General features: G+C 40.5%; 1 protein-coding gene across 1 annotated transcript in view; it reads right to left on the minus strand.

Moving 5' to 3' along the window:
• Positions 1–3,738: 3,738 nt before the first annotated feature.
• The window catches only part of KL (klotho), a 48,438-nt gene continuing 24,488 nt past the window's right edge, over positions 3,739–27,688 (minus strand). The window contains exons 2-5 of the mRNA XM_041416082.1: positions 19,408–19,918; positions 14,522–14,790; positions 10,954–12,070; positions 3,739–7,305 (exon numbers count right to left, since the gene is read on the minus strand). Coding sequence (XP_041272016.1) covers positions 6,968–7,305; positions 10,954–12,070; positions 14,522–14,790; positions 19,408–19,918 — 2,235 coding nt within the window. The 3' untranslated portion in view covers positions 3,739–6,967. The remainder of the gene's footprint in view (positions 7,306–10,953; positions 12,071–14,521; positions 14,791–19,407; positions 19,919–27,688) is intronic.

The raw sequence follows: 27,688 nt of genomic DNA on the forward strand, positions 1-27,688 counted from the left end.
AGAGAGCCACCACCTTGGGGATGCGTTTGAATTACATCCCTTTCCCAAACACTGAACCATCCCCTATGCACAAACATCACCTTGGATGGGGTTCACCACCTGGCCATGCTGATGCCCTGCTTTTTTAACCTATGATTGTCCTAATGTCCTTCTCTCCACAGCCAAGGAGCTGCCAGAACACTTGTAAAGTGTTGGGCAGCGACATTCATTGCACTGCTGAAACCACCAGGACAGCAATGGAAAAGTTTGTGGTTATTATCAATACAAATAAAAATAAAGGTTGCAAATGATGAAAATTAAAAGGGTATCACTGGGTTAAGACAAAATGTTACAATATGGCCTCCTTGGCCTCCCAATATGTTTTGCCTTGGGCAACCTTTTCCAGCAATGGCTGGTATTTATCAGAAAAAAGATACAGTTATTGCATTTGGGTTTTTCAAATAATTGAGTAATTTAATCTTTTAAGTACCGCTGAGATCACTTGCTGTAATTAAAGACAGAAGATGAATGACTGCAGTACAAGAGCATTGGAGGACTTTAAAAATGAACATGTCCTTGACTGCATCTCCTGCTCATTTATGTAACAATGATCCCACACTAATATGACTAAACAGATAAAAGGAGAAAATAATAAGAGCTTGGTTGCATTATTTTTCTTCCAGCCCAATAATAATATATCATCAGCCAGAGGAATGTGCCCATGAATACCAAGCAAGAGCAACCACGTGCTGCCAAGAGCAGGACCCCACCGCCTCCTGCTGTGAGGTGTAAGGAAAGGCAATATCCGCTCAAGGATCCAGCAGCAATGTGGCAGATAAATGAGTTACAAATGTCTATAAAATTCACAAACTTGCATCAGAATTGGACTTAAAAGCTCAGCAAGTGCTGGGAGAGGCGGCAGTACCACTGGCAGTTTCCTTTACGAGCACTTATTTTCTTAGCTTTTGGAAATAAAACCCATCTAACCCTAGTGGAGAGGGGCCGGCAGAAGGGTTGCTGCAAAGTGAAAACTATCAACAAAAAATCTGTAAGGCCTGTAAATGGCATTTTGCCTTCTAAGTAAGCAATACACCTTGACATACCTCTGTCATACCTTGGTATCTAGCTCCCTATTTCATAGCCCAAGTGTATGTAAGTGTGTGCCCAAAGGGAAAAGAAGGGGTGATGAGAGAGCCGGAGCTTGTTCTGCCCCATTCTTCACACAGCACTAAGCGCCTGGCCATGCATGTCCCAGACTGAAGCAGCAGCAGCCTTGCACCTCTCAAGGCATCCTCCAGGCTGCCCAGAGAGGCTGCAGCCTGCTGGGAAGCCCTCCTCACCTTCTTGCTCCCCTCCCTTTCCTGGCAGGACACCCTACGGCCTCCAGCTCAACTGCACTATTGCCAGACTACAAAACTTTGTCACCTCGTAAAACTTTACAGTGCAGGTAGTTTATACCATTACACCTCTTGAACTGAACACTCAGCCAATTCACAGTTTCCTCTGGCAGAAGGAAAACCAGATTTCTTGGTGCTGTGTTTGTGCAGCCCTGCTGGTTTACAGAGCTGCCGAGGGCCTTTTATAGAACACTGAAGGCAGAAGGCAGCGAGGCGCTGGCCAGCTCAGTGCCCAGAGCCAAACCACCATTTCAGTCAGGATCTCACCAGGACATGCCCTTGGCCCCACCTTTCCTCCAGGTCCCAGCACATGTCCCACTTGGGAGGTGTTGCTCCAGCTTGGAAATGCACCTCATAAGGCAAAGCCCCAAGGGAAGCTCTGGCTTGGAAGCTCCTGAGAACCAAACAGGTGGGACTGAGAAGTCACTACCAAGGTGCTCTCCTTCCCTGCAAGGACTGATGCCAAAAATAAACATCAAGGAGAAGTCCATCATACATCCCAGATTACAGGGGAGATGTTAAAACTCACCCCTTCCCATAAAAAAAACCAAAAAAACAGATGAACATAAATACAAACAAACCAACCAAAAACCCCCAAACTCCTAAAGTTTCATGTGATACTCTTAGTAAGGAAGAAACTCTTTCCACTAACAGAAAAGAACTAAAGCAGAAACTAACCCCACTCGCTGTGAACTTGCAGCATTTAGAAAACATCACTGCTGTAATTCCCACTGCTTTGCTCAGTGCTGGTGACTGACCACCCCTCCTGCACCTCAGACTCCCATGGGTCTCCTAGGACTTGGGCCAGATTTGGATGACCTCAGGAGAGCTGGGATTAGTTAATGAGGCTTCACCATATTGTGAGTAATTCTTTTGACAAGAAAAAGGCTTTTGACAGCTAAATTCCTCACATAGGAGGTATATCATTGAAGGAAGTATATCACTGAGGGAGAAATATGGGAAATACAGAAAAAAAAATTTTTAACAAAGAATATTCAAAGTCCCATTGTCCATCCCCACAGCAGGGGACTGCTCACTCAGCTCCCAGGATGAGGAACTTGCACATCTGCTTGTGCCTGTGGCTTTTCTGCCCTATTTCATTAGTATTTTCCCCGGCTTCTCTCTGCCTCACTGGTGCTTTTGCTACTCCTTCAGAAACACAGAAAGCATCACAAAATAATAGCCAGAGAAATGTCAGCACCCACAAGCATCCTGGCTGCAGGCTGCTGTTATTTCAACTTTCTGATTTCTTAAAAATCTTAATTTTTCTCAGAACTGCTTGACAGTGGTGTTTCTGTTCAACTCATGAAGCAAAGTAAAAGGCTCTGATACACTGGACCCTGACACTTTCTTCTCACCTCATTATTCCTTTTTTCCAATCTCTTATAAAGGGAGGGCTTAACAAGAAGGGTGGGCTTGACAAGCCTGCACCAGCAATAGCTTTGAGAGGGCTAAGGAACGGTGGTTTGGCAATTAATGACTGGCACATCAAAGACAGGAAGAGCTTTCTCTTTTCTTTTCCATGCCTCTTTTTCTTGGCTTTCCTTGAGCAAAAAAGGAACAGGATCGAACTTTCCTTGCCAAAGCTAAAGTCTAACACCTAGAATTGACTTCTTCACCCTGAATAAGGAAATTTTCACCTCAGCGGCTTCTGGAAGCAGAATGAACACATCGAGTTTTCTAAGCAACACATATAATGCAAGGAGAAAAGGGCAAATTGTGTGTTTAAACATGCTGAGGCTTGTATGGTCCCTCTTCCCTTCACTGGGTTTGCTCCGTTCTGCTCCCACTTCCCTTAATCTTGACATTTACTTTCCTTAGGATGTTTAACAACAATGCCACAAACAGACTGCTTAGTGCTGAACTATGCTGACAGAATCCCTGAAGCCTGGGAGTAACTCTACTGGAATGGGAGAGTTTTCCAATTTACTGCAGCGTTACTATGGAATAAGATATTGCACCAAAGCACTCTTAAACTGGTATGGTTACTTCCCAGATTTTCTAAATAGCAACAGTCACTTTAAAAAATAATAATTAAAAAACCCCACTCAAATAACAAAAACCCTCTAAACTCCTAGATCTGTTGGAAAAACATCTGTTTAGCCACAGGCCCCAGCAATCTCCCACAAAAGTTAGTTATTTCTGTGTCACTGGAAAAACAAACAACACAAACTCCTTGCAGAGTTATCACAATAGCCTCTCCTGAGATGTTCTGTACTTCACGCTGCAGGCGAAGAAACTGGACAGATTAAACAGTAAGATCATGTTACAATTTGTTACATTCAGTATCTTTATTTCACTTCAGCAATTGTTATAAAAACAATGTAACATTTATCCTGTCATTTAGCAAAGACATCCCTCCCACAGTCACTCTGCACAATCTTTTCAAGAAATAAACCAGAAGCTTTGCACACATGTCATAAAAATATTTTGAGCAGATATAATGTTTAATCTGGAGCACTGAGTAAACTGGCAACAACATTTCATTCTATAAACACAGTCAAAAATCAAGAAAGCAGTCTACCTAAAAAACTGCAAGTTGAACATGCCGAGCCTTGTTTCTCTTGAGAAAACAAACCACCCGCCACCACCAAGCTGTCTCTGCAGCCTGAGCAGGGAGCCCCCTCTGCTCCAAGTCCTTGCTGCTGCCTGCTTTTCTGCTCAGGATGCACAGATGGGGCTGGGAGCGCCAGATCACTGCTCTCAGCTCTCATGTGGGCATGGAAGGCAGCAAGTGCCCCACAGCAGGACCAAAGGAGGTGATTGCCACAGGTACCTAATCTTTGCCTATTCAAGGGCTTCTTTGTTATTACTGAAGAGTGATTTTTTTTCAAGACAATTGACAGGAAACTTGCACTGTCCCTGATTACATAAAATAAAGCAGATTCCAGAGGCAAAACCATACCATTATCTCCACCAGAACAGCCCATCGTTGTGCAATTCACTGGCCCAGGCAGCTCCACAGGCAGGACACTTGGGAGAAGGCTTTGGCAACCACTGTGTCCTGCTCAAGCCAGCTGTGCCCTGCAGTGATGTTTAAAACCTCTTCTGAAGGCAGCTATGCCAAAGGCTGTGTTAGCTCCATGGGTCATGGCTCCATGAGTGGATACGATCACACAGCAACAAATCCCACTTTACCTACAAATTAGCTATCCAGCTGGTGCCATCTGCCTGTCAGTGGTTACATATCACCCAGCCTCTCTGGGAAGAGCCTGCCGTGTCTCCTCCGTGCTGGGACTGCTGTTTCACACATTGTGCCGCGCCTGGGCCATTCCACAGCTCCCAGCAGCAGCTGGATGAACGGGAACTGCTTGTGAAGCATCAGGTCGGGCCAGTGTCCATCAGCACCGTGCCCATGGCACCTGTGCTCTACCAGATTTCCCCCCTGAGCCCCCTCAAACCCAGGGGTGCAGATACAACCCAGGTACACCTGGCTCCCCAGAAACATCAGGCCCTGAAATTTGACCAACAGCAAAATACCACACACATACCACACACACACACAGAGGCATACACAACCCACAAGCTGGGCATGACCTGAGTGCAGCTTGTGCTAAATGAATGTCACTTTTTGTTACGTGCTGCAAAGGCATCTGGCAGCTGGCATAACGCATTGCACGGTGATTCACTGCTGCACCAGGGAAAAGCCATTCCACATTTCATACACTCAGGGAGAGCTATTTCTTCATAATCCTCAGTGCACCAGGCACCAACCATAAATATATAGCCGTTTGAAATGTTCTCTTCTACAGCAAGTCCTATTAGTCTATAAATAATTTTTATACGTATTTTTAATACGTCATCACTTACCCTGAAATGTGCACCTTAATCTCAATATCAAAATATACATAATTGCAAAGAGAGACCTATTAAAGACTAGAACTGGAAGAAAAATATATTAATCATTATAAGAAGATACTATTTTTTCTATACATCATTTAAGAAAAATAGAATCTTAAATTACAAATTAAAATCATATTTCATATGTAAGTTTTAATATACAGTATAGAATCATAGAGTGTTCAGGCAGAAAAGAGCTCTGGGAGGTTATTTAGTCATCTTCTAGTAATCTAGTAGATAAACATGACATTTAATACAACACAATCAGCTTTAGTAGATAAATAATTCTTGATTAACACAGAGCACATTTCTTTTAAAATGTTCTTTCCAGTGAGTGACATTGTTCACATAACAATAAAAATACAATTACAGCTGAAGGCAATGCAGGCCTAGAGTTAGAGAGCAGACAAAAATGACCGTACTGCTTTATATTGAGGGCACTCCGAATGCAGCAATTCACAAGGCAGACAAAATGACATAGGTTTCTTTCCCATTCTCTCTCTATTTCTACTAATAAACAATGGTGCTAACTTTCTGCTATTTTATCTTGTTGAGAGAATAACAAGAGGCCCTCAGATATCCAATAATACTTTGGGATAAAATGCTGCCAGGTCAAGTTGCTCAAAGGAGAACCTCCAGCCAACCTGTGAGAGGTTTGGCCCAACAGCTCCACAGTCTCCGACCCTAGCAGCAATAAAGTGCTGCACTATTACACCAGTATGCTGGCTTTTAGTCTCTGCACTCAACACAAATAGCAGAGGTCATCCCTGCTAAGTTACCACAAGTTTCCAGCAGGCAGGCAGGTAGCCAGGCAGCAGCAGTGGCAGCTGAATTCAACTGGCTGTGAGAAGTGCAGAAACGGGGTGACCCTGGTGTGCCATGTCCCTGGGTTCAGGGCAAGAGGTACGGGGTCAGGCACACAGCTTTCTGCCAACTGAGACTGTGAAGACATCACAGTTCCTGCTCTTTGCCTTTTTTTTTCCTGAGCAAAACAAAGGGAAGCCCTTTCATCCTTCCTGTCTCTTCCCAGTAGATGGCATGACCCCTGCAATCCCTGAATATATCTCTGCTTCTCACCCCCCGAGAATGACTCAGTTCCTTTAACTGAAGTTCCCCAATGGCATCCTGAACTCAGATGTAGTCACAGTACCAGTTACTGATTTACCAAGACCTCCCAGCAGTACAAACTCATTTCCCCCTGTTCTTCCTCCTGCATCTGCTTTAGGACAGGGGTTAATCTTTCCCCTGGCACTGCTTTTGCAGTTCTCCTCCATCTTTCTTCTCAGTCATGATCCCTGCTCCAGTTAGGTTCTAGCTCTGGTTAAGAAACATCAGTGTTAAACCCTAATTTGGAAAAGTAAATTCTTGTTTCACCACAGTCTTGGAGAATTTGACATTTAGGCTCTTCCATCACACTATGTTTTCAAAACCTACTTTCACCTGTACAGTTCAGCAAGGGAAATCCAAGAGGGGGAAAGCATCTGCTTAACAAAAGGTCCCAGGGAATGTTGTGAGACAATTCCAACCACAGGAATCAAGGACTGGTTATAAACCAAAGATACTATAACAGAGAAAATTATTTCTGGAAGCCATATGCAAGCAATAGCTTCTCAATGTCAATATCCTGCAGTATCGAACAGTGTAAATGCCTTCCTAATGCTGAAGCAATCACAGCATTGTGCATTTTTATTTCAGATTTCCCAAGGGGTTGCAAGAAAAACAACATGAGTGATGCATTCAAAGGAGAAGCTCTATTTATACCGTCTTTCTACCCTCTTGGAGTAGTAAGTAATGAAGAATATAGTAACAATAAACGCAACAAATACGAAAGAGATAAAGGCTAATAATGATTTTCTTGTTCGGAAGAAGTGGCAATCGGGACATGAGGCAACCTCTTCTGGACACAGTAACTCGGGAGTTTCAGGACCAGGAAAACCATTATTGCCAATTATTTCTCTGTAATGTTTCAGAGAAGGCTTTGGTTCATATTGATTTGCAACGTAGCTGTACAGACCATACTTAGGAGCAGTCTTGTCATTAAAAGAATAGACAAAATATCCTTGAAGGTTGACATCATCCAAGGTATAAGCTGCAAAAGAAGACAAAGTGTTGAAGAAATGAATCAATGTCACTTTGCATTCAAGAGCAGTACCATATGTCCATACGTAAAGGAGGGGCAAGGGAATGTCAAATCCATATCTGCACTTCTCTCCAAAATTAGGTAAGGTATATGTACATCTGTGAAGTGTTTCTCATAAGAAATAAGAATCTGTCAGCCACTGCCAGACAGCGTGATCTGTGAGTATCCTGCAATTTATTTCCTTATGTTTGGCAAACACAGCTGTGAGTGCCTGACAGTGTTTAACGATCAGCATAGATCTTACCATGAAAAGATGGCTTTCTTTGTTACCTATGAAAGAATACAGGTTTTGGGTTTCCTGCCCCTAGTTTTCTGCAGCCTGTTTCTCTGATTGCTCCTTCTCCCTTGCAGGGCACATCCTGATGGGCACGTCAAGAAACACAGGATGCCTCACTTCTCACTAGCAAAGGCACAGTGATACCAAGAAAAATCACACAGCCATGCTGAGGTTGTGTTCTGGGATATCATCGGTGCAACGGGAAAGTTTATGCAAATCACAGCTCACTCCTGTTATTAACCCAAGTTTCTGATCCAAGATGACCTATTCTGAGAATGTGTCCACAATCCATACTGCTAACTCAGCTACTGGAAGAGGCCCAGCAGCTGCAGTGTTAACCTTGAGCCATCCATCCCACTTGACAAAAAAAATCAATCCAAGGTAGTAAACACAAACTGTAATAGCTTATCTCTCAAAACCACTGTTTTAGCAAATTAAAGCAGATGAACACAGGATGGAATTTTTATATGCTTCTGGAAACAATTCTTTCTGAAGCCACATGCAAGACTTTAGCACTTCTAACCTACTTTTCATGTGTAAAATGAAATAATATTCACCTGGCCTTTTACAGAACTGCTGCCCAGGATAATTAGTTGTGTTTGCAGAACTGCAGGTGGATTTAATGGTGTTACATAAATGGTTACTGCTGTTCTTTGTTTTCAAATAGCAAAGATGTACTTAAAGAGAGTACAAAGCACTTCAAAATACAGCCTCAGTCCAAAAGGTCCTGTACTGTATCCTGGAATCATTTATCTGCACAAACCTGCTGGCTCCCCTGGAACAATGCAGGTGAGCAATACTACAAACACAAAAATTTCCACATGCAGTTCCTGAAATCAGCTGGAGGAAGAAGGCAGAATAGGGACTTTAAGGCCAGGGCATACACATCCCAATCCCCCTCTACACTGTGACAATGAGGTAAGGATACAAGATTTCTATTTCATCTTAGTTACTGCACAAGGTCTTGCAAAAAGACTTGGAGAAACCTGAATCAGTCATGATGCCAAGGTTATGCAACAACAAGATGGATAAAAGTGCAATACTAGAGAAGGAGAAGAAAAAAATGGAAAAGCTGATGGATCAAACACTATGGAGGAGTGTATGGTGTCTGAAGGGGGAGATGAAGCTTTTGGAAAGGTATTACTGCTAGTTAGCAAAGACATATTTATCTATCACAAAGAAGGTGAAAAGGTAAGAAAATAGGTTAAACTGAAAAACACAGGAGCTATTTACAGGCTGGAGAGAAGAGGGAGAAAGAAGTGACTGGGGGACAGTGGTACCAGAACAGTACAAAGGGCAAAGTTCTGTAAAAAACAGAGGCATGTAGGTGTTCTTGCTAATGGGAATTGGGAGAAAAGTCCATATCCACAGAAACTTTGAAAACAGAAGCGCCAAGGAGACAAGCAATACAGAAAAAAAACCCCAGTTTGAAACTACAAGCCCAAATACAGCCAAAACATTTTTTAAACTATAGAATTATAAAATATGCATCCAGTGCTACAAAATGCTGGAGAATGAACTCTTGAGCACTTAATATTGATGTTCAGTAATCAGCAAAAGAGGTGGAAATTACAGAGGAGGAAGTTAAAGCCAATAGCTAATAAAGTGGACAGGAGCTGTCAGCCATCCTTCACTACCTATTAAAAGAGTGGAACAGATTAAATAAAGCTTGATAAATATAAAATTTAGGAGATAATACATAATTAATGCAAATCAACTTGGCTTTATGAAAAATAAATCTTATCAAAATAACTTGACGTTTTTGTTTTCTGAGACCAGCAGATCAATAAAAGTAATGATGTTTGATGTTAAATACTTAGAGCTTCACAAGGCAAATTACTTGATATTATATGGCATTTGGAACAAGAAAATAGAATGTTATGAGGTCAAGGGAAGCCCATAATAAATTTCAACTAGTCTCAAGTAGAATTAAGAAGTAATAGAACTAGAAGTCTAGAAATGTAATTGAAGGTAAGTGTCACAGTGTGCATATTTCTACCATGGTCATGGAGCTCGGCTTTTAGCACTAAGTTATTTAATGGTCTTAAATATATCAGCAACCTGAAATAAATGCAAAACTTTTTTCTCACAGTGTGCAAGTCACAAAGATTAGAGACATAACTTAGCTCGTGTAGCAAGGTTTGCACAAACAAGCAGCAGGCATTTGAACATGACCAAATGTGAAGGGCAAGCAGACCTAGTTTAGAAGAGGCAGTCCCACTTCAAACAGGGGGAAGGAATCTGTAACTGAGTTTAAAATGCCAGTAAATCACCACAGAACCTGTGTAACCAACCTGCTGCTATGGCCAAGAAGGCCAACATGCTTGCATGTAGAAATGAGAAGGGTAAGAGGTTATGTTATACCTCCCTAAGTGTGGCTGTGACAGGAACAGTGTGTCCAGGTGTGGGTTTACACCTCTCATGAGGAATATCAGCATATAGGGGAAAACTTAATAGCTTAGAGCTTTGAAATGATTCTTTATAGCAAGGGACACAAAGAGCTTTGTTTGTATTATCTATCAAAGAGATAAATGAGAGATAGCTTGTCTTGTGTCTGCAAATACCTACACAGGTAAAATACATGTGGAAATGCACAACAAAATTGCTTAAATCTGAAGCTAGAGCAATTAGTAGTAGAAATGAGATTCATATATATATCTATACACACACTGTGAGGTGCCAAAGATTCTTCATCAGTAAAAATTATCTCATTTGGGTCTTGTGCTTTTCTGAAAAAACAGTATGTGCTGTATGAAAGGATGACTCAAAATGCTTTTTGCCTTATAATTCATGAATCTTTGATACAGAGAAAAGGACTGACTGGTATGTGTTCTGAATAGCAGGAAACAGTCCAGGAAATGGCATAATGAGGTAGACAGCTGAATTATTATGAAGATCACTGTTGGATAAGATCACTGTTGGATAAGATACAGAGACAACAGAGGAACAGAACTCATACCCAGCCCTGAGGCACATCAGTGGAGAGAAGCAACAAAGCAAAACAACAGTAGAAGTGCAATAAGATGAAAATCTGACTAAATACATGTGGAGCTACTCACGCAACTTCTATTTAAATTTAGTGAATCCATAAAAATCTTCTTCTGCTATCTTATGCAGAATATAAGCAAGGTCAGGCCTCCTGACGTTTAGTAATACCAATCAATCATAAATCAAGGGAAAAATTACCTGTTACACTGTAGTAGCATCTCATTTATGGAGTATTCTACAGAGAACATGTATTATAAAGCTAAGCATACTTTATCACACACTGTATACTAATAGTGGGATTTGGTACATATAAACCGTCTGTGGTTCCTTACCTTTTAAAGCTTCATTGATGTAATTCTGTATGTAATACACTCTGAGCTTATCATGCACCATATTCTGGTCATCATCAATCCCATTAGCCATAACATAAATTGGGACATTGCCATACTTTGATTTCACCCACTTGAGCAATTTACGCAGTCCCCAGGGCACTACTGCAACTCTGCTGGGAGAGTGAAGCCACGTGATGTCACTGATCATTTGAACTTCAAGGTAGTGGTCATATTTTACTGCATCTTCTTTCTCTGAGCCCACAAGGGTAGTGGTGTAGTGACTCAAGGCAAAAAAATCAAATGAGCCCTGTATTAACTTCTTTTCATCTTCTGAGAAGTAAGGCAAGTGGAAATTATACAGGTCAATACTGTTTATTCGGTGAAGCCATGCTCTCATCACCTCTGGGTAGTCTCCATTCCCAAAGATGGGCTCTGCAAGCCAGCCAATGTCAAACTCTAAAATTCTGTCAGCAACTTCTTGGTCATTCCTGGAAAAGGGACAAGCTGGTTCTACCCAGTCAGCTTGCAAAGCTATAGATATTTTGCCCTTTTGAGATCTCCTGAATTCTTTGTCATAAAGATGCCAGACTTTTGCATGGGCTTTCAACAGGTTGTGCCCTGCTGTGTATGTCAGGTTTTTCACAGACGGTTCATTCATGGTTATCCAAAATTTGACATGGTCCCCAAGACTTGTAAAGCAGAATCTGGCATACTCAACAAAAGCCTGAACAGTTTCTGTGTTTTCCCAAGCTCCATATTTGGCAAGAGAAACTGGAAGCTCTTGATTCTCAATCATAGGTTGCCATAAAGCAACAACAGGAGTTATGTTAACCCTGAGAAGTTCACTAGCAAAACACTGATAGTAATGTACAAGTGTGTGGTTGATTAGAGAAAGGTTACCTAAAGGAAGGATTGAGGACCATTTCAGTGAAAAATGGAAGTGTGTGACATGCATTTCTTGCAGAAGGGAGACCTGGAGCCTGATAGCAGCAAAGTCAACACAGTGACGCTGGCGCTTCGAGGCATAAACTCCATCCACTTTAATGAGCTTCTTCGTCTGGTGAACATCCCACACATAAACACTGGAGTCAAGGAACTGGGCAGGTGTCGTGTCTACCTAGGAGGAACAGGAAACACACCAGATTCAAGCTGTTTGTTCCAGGTAGGTGGGAACTTCATAACCATCAGACACAGCCTAATGAAAGAATATCCTGAATCAAAACATTGCATTCAGCATCTCTGATACTGGTATCTTGGGCTCATATGAATGAATGACTTTTCTGTTAACAAGTGATGTCAGAAAAGTACCAAATCTACATATTCTTTTCACCCTACTTTCCAAACAAGCTCATGCTAATGGTCATCATGTTTATGTCTTCTCTAAGATGTTCCAGTTTCCAAAAGAAACAAGGGATTGCTCAGGTATAAGGCACAAAGTCTGCAACAGATATGCAGAGAAGAAGATATTCAGTGAAGACTACAGTAATTTTTAAAATGTTTTTCTTCGAAAATTAAGGCAGGTATACAGAGAGACTGTCTGCTGTGAATTACCCAGTACAGTCAATTTAAAGACCTCTCCCTAAACGCATGAGAAGAAATAATGAATACAACATTATTTCTGTGTTCTCTTCTTTCCCTGACTATGATGAAAAATGAGTAATGCTCTGCACTTGATTTTTAGCAAAAATTCAGTGGACAAGCAAATTTTTTCCTTCTTGCTGAAGACATCCTTTTTTATTTAATTCATACTGAAGTAATTTCCAAGTTATTTCACCAGGCTATTGATGTCTGAGTCAGTTTTTTTGGGCCTCTAAGTAAACCCACTGTGTGTTACTCCAACAGAAAATGCATTTCCCAGAAGGCTTTAGGGTTTCAGATGTCACAACTGCCTGTATAATACACAGTAACACAGGACAAGATGAGTTTCTCAGGGTCACTCAGAATTATACTTTCACTTTGTAATGAAAATCACCAACACAGTAAGGACTAGAAAATGAAAAACTGAACTACTTATAATAATGCACATTACAAAATTTCCTCATTTATACTCTGTGTAATTCTTTCTAGATCCAAACCACAGGATGGTGGTACCATGGCCTTTATTTGTCCTTTTCTCTTTCTTTTTAATCTCTGGTGTGTGGCTTCCCCGTGAGTTCAGATTCCTTGTCTTGCCCTCTGTTTGAAAAGCAGGTGTCAGCCTACAACCAGTGTTCAACTTGTAGCTGAGGCTCTGCAGACTGTATAAAAGAAGCTGCTGAAAATCAGTTGCTATTTTCTCCGGAGAGGTCAGTACTGTGCTTGTAGAAGAAAGTAATAAAAAACAGCATGTCTGAGGGAAATTGCTTTTCTGGAGAATTGTCCCTTGTAGATTACTAAAGCATGCATTGCCACTAATACTGTGGGAATGCTGTCAAAACAGTTTTTCCACCGTGATGCATCTACAAATCAAACAACCTAAGCCATATAGTACAAAATGTTTTAATGGCCTTTTGAAACGAAAATATTCAGCTTTGAAGGTTTTGGGGATGGGAGGGATTTTTTAGTTGTTGCAGGTTACTGACTCCGCAACTTTATAGTTGTTACTGACTCCAAAAGCAGCAATCCCATTTCCAATTCTTAATCTATCTGAGAGCTAGGAGGATGACTTGAATTTTCTTGGAAATCGGTACATGAGGTAAGAAGGCTGCAGTATTTCTCAAGAGAACAAAGCCAAATCTTACATTTGGAGTGAGAAAAAACAAAAAGCTCCTCATATTCAAGCCTTAAGAAAGATTCTGCCTTTGTAGAAAATATAAATTAAAAATTCTGTTTTTGGATGAAGCCTTGGCTTTGAATTTACACCTCTTTACTGTGGTTAGAGAAGCTCTGTAACCCAAAATAGCATCTGAAAATTATAGAGCCCAACAGTTAAAGCAATCATAACTACAGTAGAATTTTTACTCATGTTATAAGGTATTATAATTTGAAAAATTCTCCCAAAGTATCAAATCAGTTGAAATAAAGACTGAGGGCCATGAGCTAGCTAGGTTCTATGCAGGGGCACTGCAGGCCCTCATCAGACACAGTGTAACATAAAATGAAATAGAAGGAATATAGAAATTTCATTTAAATCTACTATCATTCACTTCCTTTTATATAAAATCTCTCTAAGAACAGTACCAGGATGTATATGCATAAGCTACAGAAACATGCCACTGGAGTTTTAGGAGTTGTCAGGAAGTTTTCTAAAACATGCATTTTACAGTTTAGCAGATTTAATTGACTTCCCTTTGAAAAGAGCTGACTTCCCATAACTGATCACATTTGCCCAGGAAAGACAAGCATCAGACTCCTTTCCATTTCCACACATTTTTCTATAATGTTATTTACAGTGTCTCAGTCTGACTGGTTTGCCTTGGTCACACACTGCAAGTCTGGTGAAGAATGATAGACACACTGTTTGGCTCAAAAGCCTTGTACCCATCTCCTTTCAGCACTGTGGCAAAGACACTCTATTCAGCAAATATGTCACTGTGAACTTGTGCACTGATCTGGCTGGACAGCCTGTCGGGTTTATTATCAGACTCACCTGAATGTAGTTGTCAACAATTCCCCAAGCAAAGCCACAGGGAAAAATACCTTCTATGGGCTGGTTTTCAGGCAAAGGTGGGAAGCCATTTTTTTCTATCAGCTTTTGATAGAACAAGACAGAAGATTTGGGCATCAACTTCTTGTCATGGCTTTGAAAATCAACATAAAACAGTCCACGTCGAATGCTGTACCCCCTATGCCACTCAAAGCCATCCAGGAGGGACCAGACTGTGTAGCCAAACACGTTAACTCCATCATACCGGATAGCTGAGGAAAGAACAAATCCAAACTTAGCACAGTGCTCATTTTTCCTCTGTAGATCACCCCCTATCAGCAATGCTTGCAGCATTAGTGTGTAAGAACAATGCAACAGTCAGATAAGTATCTCAGGGCCTTCCTCAAAGCCTATTCAGGGAACATGTTTCACCTGCACTCAGGGAGCTGCCAGATTATGGCAGGAGGCAGCAGAGGTAGCTGGCTTGGCTTAAAAGCAGTGAGATTTAGAAAGAGAAGCTGTGCAGCAGTGGTTTGAGCAGTGCTGCTCATCAGACGTGCCAAACCTCAGTGTCAAGAGTAGAGCCTGAGCCATCTGCAGCCCTGGAGCCGGTGACTGCCCTGCACTGCCCTCTGCTCTGTTCATGCTGCAGCTCACTCTGGGGTAGCTGTTACTGCAGCACCACCCTGTATGCAAATAAAAGCTGTGCTCCTTTTCATCTCCTCCCCCTCCACTCCAAACACATATTGGGAAAAACCTGACAGTATGTTTGGTGTGCGCATGAATTTTTATTACCACAGATTCCAAGTAGAAGTGATAATACAGAAAGATTCTGTTTATTTTGAAATCCTGTCTCTTTACATCTTTTATGGCACAACATTTTCCAGCTCAAACATTTAAGGGTTTCTAAACATATGTGCATGTTCTAGGTCAACTGTTGGACTTCTAAAATCACCACATGCTTTAAAGGTTAATGTCAGGATCTACTGGCATCTGTTAGTTTTACCAGCATTATTATAAGATTCCAAATGATACTCACTTTTAACTGTATTAAACACTGAGATTCAGCAAAATGTTCCTGGGCAAGGCTCAGCTCCAGGAAAGCACAAAAGAGTGTTCTAATTCTAATTACATAATTAGACACACCCTTATTCAGCAATGCATTTAAGCACATTCTTAAGCATTCTTTTGAACTGGTTTTTGACTCTGTAGCCAGCAAAGTTTATCTTTATTACTCACCATTTTCTGTCAGACCAAACTGGATACTGACTGAAGATAATATTTACCAGCCTAGTAACACTGAAAGCATTATTTCAGGCAAGCAGACCAGCAAGATCCTAATTTCCTGAGGTACGTTTACTAACGTACCTCATTACAATCAGTTTTGAGGCACCACATGGATTCTTGATTGTAACCCTGTTTGAATCAATTAAAGGAACAATGCAGTTAAACAAGGAACAAATTTGGCCCAGCCTTTGTCAGAGGTCATGAGAAAATGTCTAAGGAAATGGAATATTTCTCCTCCTAAAGGCATCATTCTTTTATGTTTGGCAAATGTCACTATTTTTCTAACCTCTGCATGCACCCATGATGACATCTGCCATACAGCAGAGTAAAAGCCAGTACAGGTCCACTGTGTGCACTGTGTGAACCAATCTCAGTGAAAACTTCTTTGAACAGCATCTCACCCTTCTGTAAGTCATCACTTCACACAGCCTTCCCACACTTCCTGAGCATCTTGTAAAAATTCTCCTCAGGTCCTTTTTAAAAAATGTATTAAGTGTCACCTAGGAAAGAAGGAACCTGAAAAATGTTTGGAAGTTCCAAGAAGTCTGGAAGTCTCAAACACCATATCCCACACAGATTGCATATTACCACAATGAAAACTAATGTATTGCTCTGTTTCTTTTCTTTTCTTTTCTTTTCTTTTCTTTTCTTTTCTTTTCTTTTCTTTTCTTTTTTATTTTCTTTTCTTTTCTTATGTCCCTCTATTCTCCTTTATGTCTGTTGGTGACCAAACGAGGGTGACTGAAATCTAGACTGTCTTTTCTTATGAAACTCAGTGGCCTTGTCCATACTACCACTGCAAGTGACCCCTGATCTGAGCAATCCCCCAGAACATGCCTACAAGTGTAATACTGCACAGACCAAAACTCTGCCAGAGCTGGGTTAAAAATTAAACAGCAGTTCAGCTCATGTCCTGTTTGGCTCAATAGTATAGAAGTAATGAAAGGAAATGTGGCAGACCCATAAGTATCAAATACAGATCTTTAAAACCCTCTGCTTAGCTGCTCTCCAAGCCCAGTGCCTGAAGGGGAGGTGTGTGAAGCCCTCAGCCTACGCTTCCATCTGGAAGGTGCCCAAGATCTATATTTTGCCTCTGGACATACTTGAGAATAGCTTGGTCCTACCTGCCATGGGTCTGGCTATTCCTTTTCTGCCTAAGACTCTGAATTCAGACCTGGTAACTCCCCAGACAATGACCTGACCTCCACCAGTCAACATGACCCAGAGGAGCCCTTCCAGGCAACATGCTCTGCTTTACAAGGCACAATGCATTTGTTTGTTGCACCAGAGACAGAGAAGTGAATATGACCCCAGAGTAAGATCCCCACACACGGGAGAAGATATCTCCGACCAATTAATGGCTCTAATTAATATTTAACAACTTTATATTACAGCTCTATTTACTCTAATCAACCTAAATGGTGCCTGAAAAAAAAAAATACCAAAAATAGCAAACAGGGCTGTGAATCCCAAATAAATATCCTTTCCCAAAGGAAAATTAAAAAAATTAATTTAAAAAATGTACAGAGGTTGTCTACAGCATGCAGTATCAGAATGGACACCTACATCAGCACCTCAAGGGAAATCAGGAGCACACTTTTTGAGCAAATCTCCCTCATCATGCTTCAGTTCACATCACACAGTGGACTCAGAATGCATGGCCAGGGTTCCTTTGGGGTAAAATTAATCCAGAAATGGGCTTCAGGAATACATGCAATGTGGACACCTGGCCCTCAACACCAATTCTTTTTCACTCTACAGGTTTGCTCCAACTGGGCTGCACTTACATCTTAAAGCAAATGCAGAAATAAGCAGTTCTGTCTGAACCAGTGCATACACACAACCAGGCACAGATACTGGCAAGATCTAGCAAGGAGCAAAATCCCAGTTATGCGGCCCCATGTCTAAATTAGTCATCCTTGCTTCTCAGTGCTACAGTTCCTGTGTCATTTTACTGTCCCTTCACTGGAGTGAATTTCATGGTAAATACCTCAAAAATCTTCATATTACAGTGTTTGATTGCACTGGATAGGCATATATACATCTCTCTGAGAGAAAGCTTGTGTCTTTATGTTAGCTTTTTAATGCTGTCCACCAACTCTGCTCACAGCCAGCACAATGCCTTTTTTGGATATTTCTCAACTAAATTCCCCAAAGTATTGCATACAGAACTTTGGTGTTTATATTGGATTTTACAGATTCTAACAACAGAAGATTTGGGTGCAATACTTTCCATTTTAATGATACCAAAGTCCCTCCTGCAGACCCAGAGTGTCTCTGCTTTCCTTGTTGTTTTTTTTTTTTTTTTTTCTATAAAAGGTTTAGGCAAGTGCCAGTGTCTTCTGACAAGTTTTTAATACTGTTGTTGCTGTTATTATTATTTATTGAGTGATACAATAAATGTAAAGACACTTTGTAAATTGAGATTGCTTCCAGCCAGCCGTGATTAAAAGACAGATCCATATATGTATTTATAATAATTTAAAATCTAAGCAGAAATAGGGGTAACTGGACTACGACCCCTTCATGAAGATGAGCTCTTCATCTGACTTTATGCAAACTAGTGATACCATACTTGCAACAGTTTTGCTCAGGTATTTATTCACCTTTTAATTTACTTGCAATAATTAGGTTTCTGGAACAGCAGATGAAACCAATTTGGGAGTCCTCTGCATCTTCATTACTGCTGAGAACAAAATGAAACCAATTTTTTCTCATTCACCATATGAAAATGGCAATGTAACACAATGTCTATTTCATCTGAACTAATAGATACAATAATACTCTTTAAACCAAGAACCGTAAACTGTAGACAAGCAAATCACTTGATAAATTGTAAATTTAAAAATTAAAAGACAATGAAAGTGGAAATGGGAACCCCAACAGTAGTAGTTATTAGCAACTACTAGGATTGAAAAAATGTTTTTCCAGCAGGAAACAGGAAAACAGCAAATAAGTCTCATCTACGGTGGTATATTTTCCTTACTGTTTGGAAAAAATAATAGGTTAACAAATTAAATTATTTTGATTATATATCCTCAACCATTCAGTTCTCCTTTAACTGATGGAAATTCAAATTCCTATGATTGATGCCCACAGCTGTACAAATGTAAAATTTGGGCAAGGGCAAGATGCAGAATGAAAAGGTTCCAATATTTAATTTTAAAATGTACTATTTCAGCCTTATGGTTTTTTTCAGGGGAATTTCTATTGCATAGTATTTACCTTTCCATATATATACTCTTATGTTTTGTACTATGCATTCAGATAAGGAAAGCAGCTATTAACATATGACACAGCAAATTCTCCTAAGGCCACTGAGAATGTAGTTTACATGTCTTGCACTTCCTCCTACCAAAGACAGTAGAAATTTTCCTACTGTCTTCAAGGACAGCAGCATCAAGCTCACCAAATTCTATGTGCAGATATGAGAGTTCTTCAAGGAAAGAATAAACCCAGGAAAGGGATTTGAACTCTCACTTCATACTTGCTAAGATGAATGCTAAAGACTGAAATCAGTTTTCAGCCTGGTACCTTAACACACCTCTGTGGGCTACACTGCATTATGATTTTTTCAAGCATGTTTTAATACAAAGTCCTACCTTTTAAAGTTTCCATAATGAACTTTTTGAGATAGTAAATATATTTGGCGTCATCTTTCTTGGTGGTACCAGAAACAAACCAGCTGTTCTCCACAATGAATATTTGGGGGTTGTTATATTCACTGTTTATCCAGTAAAGGAGCTGCCTCAGGCTTATTGATTCCAACTGCTGGAATTTCATGTGGGAGTCCAAAAGCTGGAAACTCAGGGTAGCTCCAAAAGAAAGAGCAAAAAAGTCTGCTGTTCCCTTGATATACTTCTTCTCAGCCTCACTGAATTCAGGCAACAGAGATGACAGGTTGCTCCTCATGCTTTCTGGATAGTCACCATCAATAAATATGGGCTTAGCAAACCAGCCAAGCACAAAATCAAGGGATTTTTGGCATTCTCTTATGTTCTTTTCAGTCATACGCTGGGGTTTTATCCAGTGGGAGCTAAGGGCAATGGACACTTTTCCTCTTTGAGCTGGACGGAAATGGTCATTGTAGAGATGCCAGACCTTAGCATGGGCCTGTTGAAAAGAAAGGCTGTAATTAACGGACCCAAAAATCCATTTTAAGTAATACAATTATTCTCAAGTACTGGTGCTCAGTCTTATTAATTCATCAATAGTTTACAATACCTAAATTACCTCTTAATACCATATTAATACCTTGTATCAACCAGAAATTGCTAGTTGGTTGGGGAAAAGAGCATCCCAGTTTTCCATAAGATAGTATTACAGGCATTAAACACACTTCTGGCTTTATTAACTTATATTATTGACTTCAGACACACTGCAAGTATTTACAAAAATGAAAATGCATTTAACCAAACGTTTCAAAAAAGGTTTTCATTACAGGAATATCACTTTATCTTCAGATTCATGAATATATAAAAAAGAGCCTTAAAATACTGCCCAAAACTCTGAAACAATACAAAACAAAGAAATACCTTTGAACTTAATACTCTTTGAATCAGAACACACAATACAGGAATATAGAACTACCTATATCAGGACTTTAGAAAGTCTGGTGGAAATAAAATTGCCACAGGTCCTGCAAAATTGTTCCAATAATTCTATTTAATCTATTAAAATATACTATTTATACCTAGCATTAGAATTTAAGCACTTGTCTTGGTACAATTTTATCTTTTATTGCAAGAATATTTTGTACCAAATTTCTTTCCTGAGATCTTAAAGAGTCAGTTATAACAGTCTTTTGATGTTCCTTTTAAAAGCTAAACATTAAGTTCCTGACACCTTGCATTATCTTCAGGCGTTACCTTCAAGCTCTTTAACCACTCTCACTGATCTCCTCTGATTCTCTTCCAATTTGTCATCATCTGCTTTTCAACTGCAGAAGCAGAATTGGACATTATATGCCAGTGGCAGTCTTGCCAGCAGTAAAACCAGAGACAATTTACCATACTATTTCTGCTCATGTGGCCACAGAATTACAGTGTGAGCATATGCACATCTAAACGACCATCTCTCCAGAGTCCTTCACCATCTAAAACATATATTTTCTTTGAACCTAGCTTATCAAAGAATGCTGACTGTTCTGTGAATCCATAGTCAATCTTTTGTAATCTATACATTAGTAGAAATTATCTTTTTTTTTTCTATGTCATTGTTAAAAAGGTAAAAATATAAGATTTGACAACACAAAGGTGGGAGAGTGGCCAATACAACAAGAGTTCTGTGCAATCCTCCAGAAGGACCTCAAGAGGCTGGAGAGCTGCAGAGAAGAACTGCCTGAAGTTCCAGAAAAGCAAATACAGGGTCCTGCACCAAATAACTCTATGTCCCAGGACATGCTGGGGGAAATCTGCTGGAAAGCAGCTCTGCAGAGAAGAACCTGGGGGTCCTGGTGGAAAACAAGGTGCTCCTGAGCCAGCAGTGCTCTTGTGGCCAAGAAGGACATTGGTGTCCTGGGGTGGATTAGGATAGAAGAGTAGCGCCAGCAGATCAGGGGAGCTGATCCTGCCCCTCTACTCTGCCCTGGTGAGGCACATATGGAGTGCTGTGTCCAGTTCTGGGCTCCTCAGGACAGACAGACATGGAGCTCCTGGAGCAGGTCCAGTGGAGAAGAATAGGGATGCCTGAGGGACTGGAGCATCTCTCTTACAAGGAAAGGCTGACAGAGCTGAGCCTGTTCAGCCACGAGAAGAGATGACTGAGATGGGACCTCATCAGTGTCTTTAAGTATCTAAAGAAGAGTGCCAAGAGAATGGATACAGGCTCTGCTCAGCTGTGCTGAGCTATAGGAGAAGAGGCAATGGGCAGAAACTGATGCACAGGAAGTTCCACCTGAATATAAAGAAGAACTTTTTTACTGTACAGATCACCAAACACTGGAATAAGCTGCCCAAAGGGGTTGTGGAGTTTCTCTCACTGGAGATACTCAAGAACTGTCTGGTTTCAATTCTGTGTAATGTGATCCATCATGACCTTGCTTGAGCAGGGAGGCTGGACCAGATGAACCACTGTGGTCCTTTCTTGCCTGACACATCCTGTGATTCTGTAATTCTGAGATCCACTCATTAGAATAAAAAGCTACCTAATAACTCTACTAACAGTTTACATTTGTATTTTAAGACTCATCATTCAATATTTGTTCAGATGTGCTGTGATGACACGAACCTCCACTCTGACCATACAGAGTCACCAATCAAACGAACATATATCAAAATGTCACATGCATTTTTAGCCTTCCCTGAAATATCAGTCATATAGAAAGCCTTAGAATTCCACTCCATGCAGTTGGCATGTTGGCAAATTTTACCATTAATTTATTGATAGCTGCTGTTTAGAGTTTTACTTTCATATACTCTTACCATTTAAGCTTTGAAGTACAATCACTTCCAGTTGCCAGCATTGTTAGGGATATAATTTTTTACATCAACATTGTTAACTACCCAGGAAAATAGCAAATTCTACCATATTACTACTCTAGCAGAATTTTAATTATCATTGCTGAGAGAAAAACCACTGGAAGTAAAGAACAACTAAAGGCAAGATCAATAAGCAAGGTTCAATTCAGCAGCCCCCATACCTGCTTCCTTTGAGTCATTGTGGGGTATATAAAACAACTGCACAGATCTGACACAGGCCCTGCAGGAGACTAGACCCACACCTTTTCAGAGTGGGCACCAAAAGCCAAAGAGAACAATCTCAGAAGCTGTGAATCACAGTCCACACCTATGTGCATGTGTCTGAATCAAGCTCTGAGTTGAAGACTTCCGTGTCGATGCTCTCATTTATAATACATCAATAGCTCCAATAAACACGATGCAGCCTGACCATATGTCCCTATTAATACGCTTTTGATGCTCATGAGAAACTATAGTAACCACTTGAAAATCTCATGTCAAAAATGAGAGCTGACCTAAGGACAGACTTTATTTTACTTCACACTGAAGCTCTGTTACTTTCAGGAAAGAACAAAAGACATCACACATCAGGATCAACACCCAACACTTAAAATATGATTTTTTAAATGCCATTGGGAACAAATTTGTCACCACTTGCAACTCAAATTTCCACACCCAAATTTTCTCTTATAAAGGGGTCATATATTTTTCCTCTGTTGGACGTGACTCATCTCCAGTCTACCGTCTCAAATGTTAAGATACCACCACGCACACTCTAAAATATGTAATTTCACCTATGTCATCTTCATTTGCAAGTATGCTGCCCAGAGACAGAACACCTTGAGGACTGTGGTTACCAGAACTCTCGTTTCCTATCAGTAGAGAGAGATCTTCCAGCATTTTAGTAGCTTTGGATCTACCATGAAGAAAGGAGAAAGAGAATTCTACAGATTATTCCTCTACAAGCATAACGAAGTCCTGTTTACTCTCTCACTGCAATGAAAAAAGATGAAGTGTAGCAATGTGGGATCATCTCACTCAACTTTACTTTCTAAGTCCCCTGGTCTGCCTCTACAGAAAATGATAAGACCGTTGTCTAAGATATGAAGTCTGAGTCACTCTTTGCGAGTCCATCTCTCTCCACTGATGACAGAAAAAACCTGTTACTCAGTTTAGACATGACATATTCTACAGGCAGATGAAAAGTGGCAAGAAGAAGTTCACTTAAATGTCTGCCCTCTGGAGTGTGCATGAAGTGGAATTATATTATTTCCATTTTAAAAATGCTAAACTTAGAAAACAGTGCAATATAGTTCCCTGTGGATGTAGATTAATGAAGCATTCCAAAACAGCATAGAAATAAAGCTGGAAGAAGCCAGTGACAAAGCAGAGAGCTTATATGGAAATTTGGAACAGAATTCATTTGTCTAAAATTAGGTGGTTAATATAGTTTTAGAGACTTCAGAGCAAACTGGACTTCCAGCCCAAATTCCAGCCAGTTTCAGAAAGCTGTGAGTCTCTCAATAAACCCTAAATTGCATCCCTTAGTTCCACAGAGACACCTGAGGTACTACAGAACACATCAAATGATAATTTGCACCCATAGCTATCTTCAGGCAAATGAATCCTATTTCTAGGGTAGGATTCCTTTTGAGCTGAAGACACCTTATATTTCACTGTTCACACGTGAGCCCAAGCTCTCACTACAGCCAGTGGAAATCTCTGGCTCCACCAGCTGCCTTAACACAGGCAACCATTCCAGAATAGTAAAGACTCAGGTCACACCTGCTATTTCCATGCAGGAGACCTGAATAGCCTGGGAAGAGTCAAACACATTTCCAAGGCAGAAAAAAAACCCTGCAATGTCATAGTGTGGGCTAGGTCCTACCAAAGTCCTGCAGTGATAGCAGAAGTAATTCAACACAGACACACAAGCTTCATAATCTGACAAAGCCCTACTGTGTCAGAGATTGTCCACTCTATGGCAGGACAGACCTGTGCAGTCTGAATCACTACAGGAAGACAATGCAGTAATACTAAGATATTTGTTTGCCTGACTACTCCTCTAAATTCCATTATCATTAAGATCTTCCTGAATCTGGCACTGATATGGATTATTCTGCAAGTTCTCAGAATTTATATCTATCATGATGCACAGCCTTCACAAGAGCAAATTAAGAATTTTAATTGGAAAAATCACAATTCCATGATTTGTGTTCATTCTTCCAGAACAAGTTTTCTCAATTTTAAGTTCTCTGTCTTCTGAACCAGTAATAACACCATTCATTTCACAAATAAATTGTACTAATACCTTGCTCTTCATGCTCAGATGAATTATTTTAACTGTCTATTTGTGTATTAATGAAACTGAATTGGAAAGTGTTACTGTACTTGGCACTGGTGAGGTGACACCTCAAATCCTGTGTAACAGTTCTGGGCCCCTCACTACAAGAAAGACACTGAGGTGTTGGAGCATGTCCACAGAAGGGCAATGGAGCTCAAGTCTGGAGGGTCTGGAGCTCAAGAAGGGTCTGAAGCCCAGGTCTGATGAGGAGTAACTGAGGGAGCTGTTTAACCTGGAGAAACTGAGGGACAGGGAGAAACTGAGGAACAGGGAGAATCTTATCATTCATTACAACCGAGGGTGTAGCCAGGTGGGGGTCGGTCTCTTCTCCCATGTAACAAGTCACAGGACAAGAGGAAATGGTCTCAAGTTGCAGCAGGGGAAGTTTAAATCAAATAGCAGGAAAAATTTAATCACTGAAAGAAAGGGTTGTCAAGTCCTGCCAAAGGCTGCCCAGAGAAGATGATTTTTCCCAAGTTAAATATTCTACGATGCTATGACTTAGCAATACAAAGAGAAGAGTTAATTGGAAAAGGTATATAAAAAAGGGTTGTGATCGGTAGAAACTGGGATGATATACTTCCAACAAGATATACTTCCAACAAAACATCATTATTCAATTCCACATCAAAAGCCCTTCCAAAATGGAAACAAATATTTGAATGACATGGGGATACTTAGTATGTATTAGTCACAATGGGCCTTGTACCTGGAAGGGGAAAATGTGTTTTTTCACCCGTATCATCAAGAATAAGTATTTTAATCAAAAGCTACAACAAAAGGATGACACATTAAATGTAAGTTTCACCCTTAGATCCTAAGTCAGGCTTACCCACACAGTCTTTGGGCAAACATTCTCTTTCACAATCAAGATGTATTCTTAATACTAAGTAACAGATACAGGTATGTAAAAATTGCTTACGGTTCTTCCCATATTTCAAAACTAGTTAAATAACATCATCATATATAAAGCACGGGACTTCTATATTAGTTATATAGTTACTCTGTTTTTCCCCAATTATTCCCTCCCAAATATGTAGTGTTCCAGTTTTACTTTTACAATCTGTCAGCCAACATTACCGCAGATGATAATTTCAATTAATTTAGTATTTTTGACCAGTCTCAACAACCTTGCAATAGAATTAGGCTATGTCAATGGTACACAGAACACCAAGTGAACTTTTTTCAGTCCACAACCACTCCATGTAACAATTGCTAGAATTACAACTCTAAGTATTGATCACACATCTGAACTACACCCTTCATTCCAGTCCTTTCTCAATAATCATTAGCCACTGTTTTTCACACTATGCTGGTCATTGGAACATGAACATGAATGAATTTACAGCAGCCACACATTAGGCACAAAACAGTATCATTCCTATTTTAAGAATTGGAAACAGAGATATTACAATATGCACAGAAAAAGACAAATTAAACCAGATAACCCAAGTTCTAGACCAGTGTATTAACTCCAGAATAAGTGCCTCTGTTTAATGTGATACTCACCTCTACAGAAAAAAAATACCCAAAAAAGCATTAAGTGTTTGTCTGGAGGCACAGTGGCTAGAGAGAAGATCATTTTTCCTCATCCTAGGCAAAATAGAGCTTTGCTACCATAAGAATGAAAGGGAGAAGGCAGCCTGAAAGCATGAAACTAAGCCACAGGCATCAGGATGCATTGCAGGTACTCCAAAAATATTAGCAGAAGGGGAAAAAAACAAACCTGAAAGATAAGAAGGCAGGTAAGAGTTATTTTTACACTTTGCTATTGAATTTTAGAGCAAATGAAAGTCTTGGAGGTTTTTACTTTCACACACTGTATGCACAGGCATAATAAACATTATCAGAGTTAGATATGCAGCAGGGAGACACAGTGACCACAGTGTGATGGAAAGAAACAAAAACCCCTTGATCCCACTGTGTCAGGGGGCTGCTGCAGGAAACTTCTCCTTTGAAGTCCAGCCGAGGTGTCATGGCACAAGGCCCGATTTAAACCCCCCTCAGGCCCACCTTGCTTTGAAAGGCCACCAACTGGGCCAGCACCCTGCAGCACAGCAGCCAGAGACAAGGCAGTTGGACTGCACAGAGCACTCTGCAAACCCCACCAGCACCATCAGAGGCTGTGCAAACACAGGACACACCCTTTGGCAGGGACTCGTCTCACCCCATTTTTGCCATCACTTGCATCTGAAGCACTCCTCATGCAGTGCAGGCAGAGACACCTCAGGGCCACAACTCACTCAAGCCATTTTTAATGCCCAGATGAGCAAGCGAGATAAAAAAGTGCCTGTTCCATTCCACTCGCCACACAGACAGGCTGGCACGACCACTGGAGTCGACAACCTGTCCCAATAAACTAAAGCACCGAGAGACAAGTGGGCCGGGAAAGCAGCTTCAAGTCTCATGAGATGCAAACAGTCTTTGAAAATATAAAGGTCATCTGGAAAAAAATTAAGCAGCATTTGACTTTGTGAAGCAATGGGAGATGAGATAAAAATAGCTTTATTTCTGACAACAAGAGCTTCTGAGACACTTGATGTGTTTAATCATTTTCCTTTACCTCTGACAGAAAAGATTAATTACGGAACTGCACCAAAATAGTTCAAGGAATGTTGTGACCCATGTGAATATTAAAGATATGAGAGATTCTTAAACAGAGTACAAAAAGAAGATAAAAGTACAAAGCAGTACTCTTGAGTGATTTAGAGACAATCTTGCAGTACTGGAGTGAACTAAAATAGTCACTGATAAAAGACTTGAAATCTGGGACACAATACTCAGGCAGTATTTAGGGGAAGACCAAAATAAAATCATTGCCATCAAAATTGCTTTGGGCGTGCTGGAGATACATAAACATATAAAAGCTCCAGTACTGAGAATGACCTGCAAATTCCTCTGCCAAAACATGAACCTCCTGGAAGACACGCCAGGCTCCAATCATCATGATCATACCCAAGTACACAAAATATAGATACAAGGCAAAACACATGAAGAACTTAGTTGTAATCCAGAAAAGCAAGCACACAGAACTGCCCAAGCTGTAGTGAACAGCACAAACCAAGCCAACATCACTTTGAA

The sequence above is a fragment of the Onychostruthus taczanowskii genome, unplaced genomic scaffold (assembly GCF_017590055.1).
Source record: "Onychostruthus taczanowskii isolate IOZ18803 unplaced genomic scaffold, ASM1759005v1 scaffold50, whole genome shotgun sequence".
NCBI classification, from domain to species: domain Eukaryota; kingdom Metazoa; phylum Chordata; class Aves; order Passeriformes; family Passeridae; genus Onychostruthus; species Onychostruthus taczanowskii.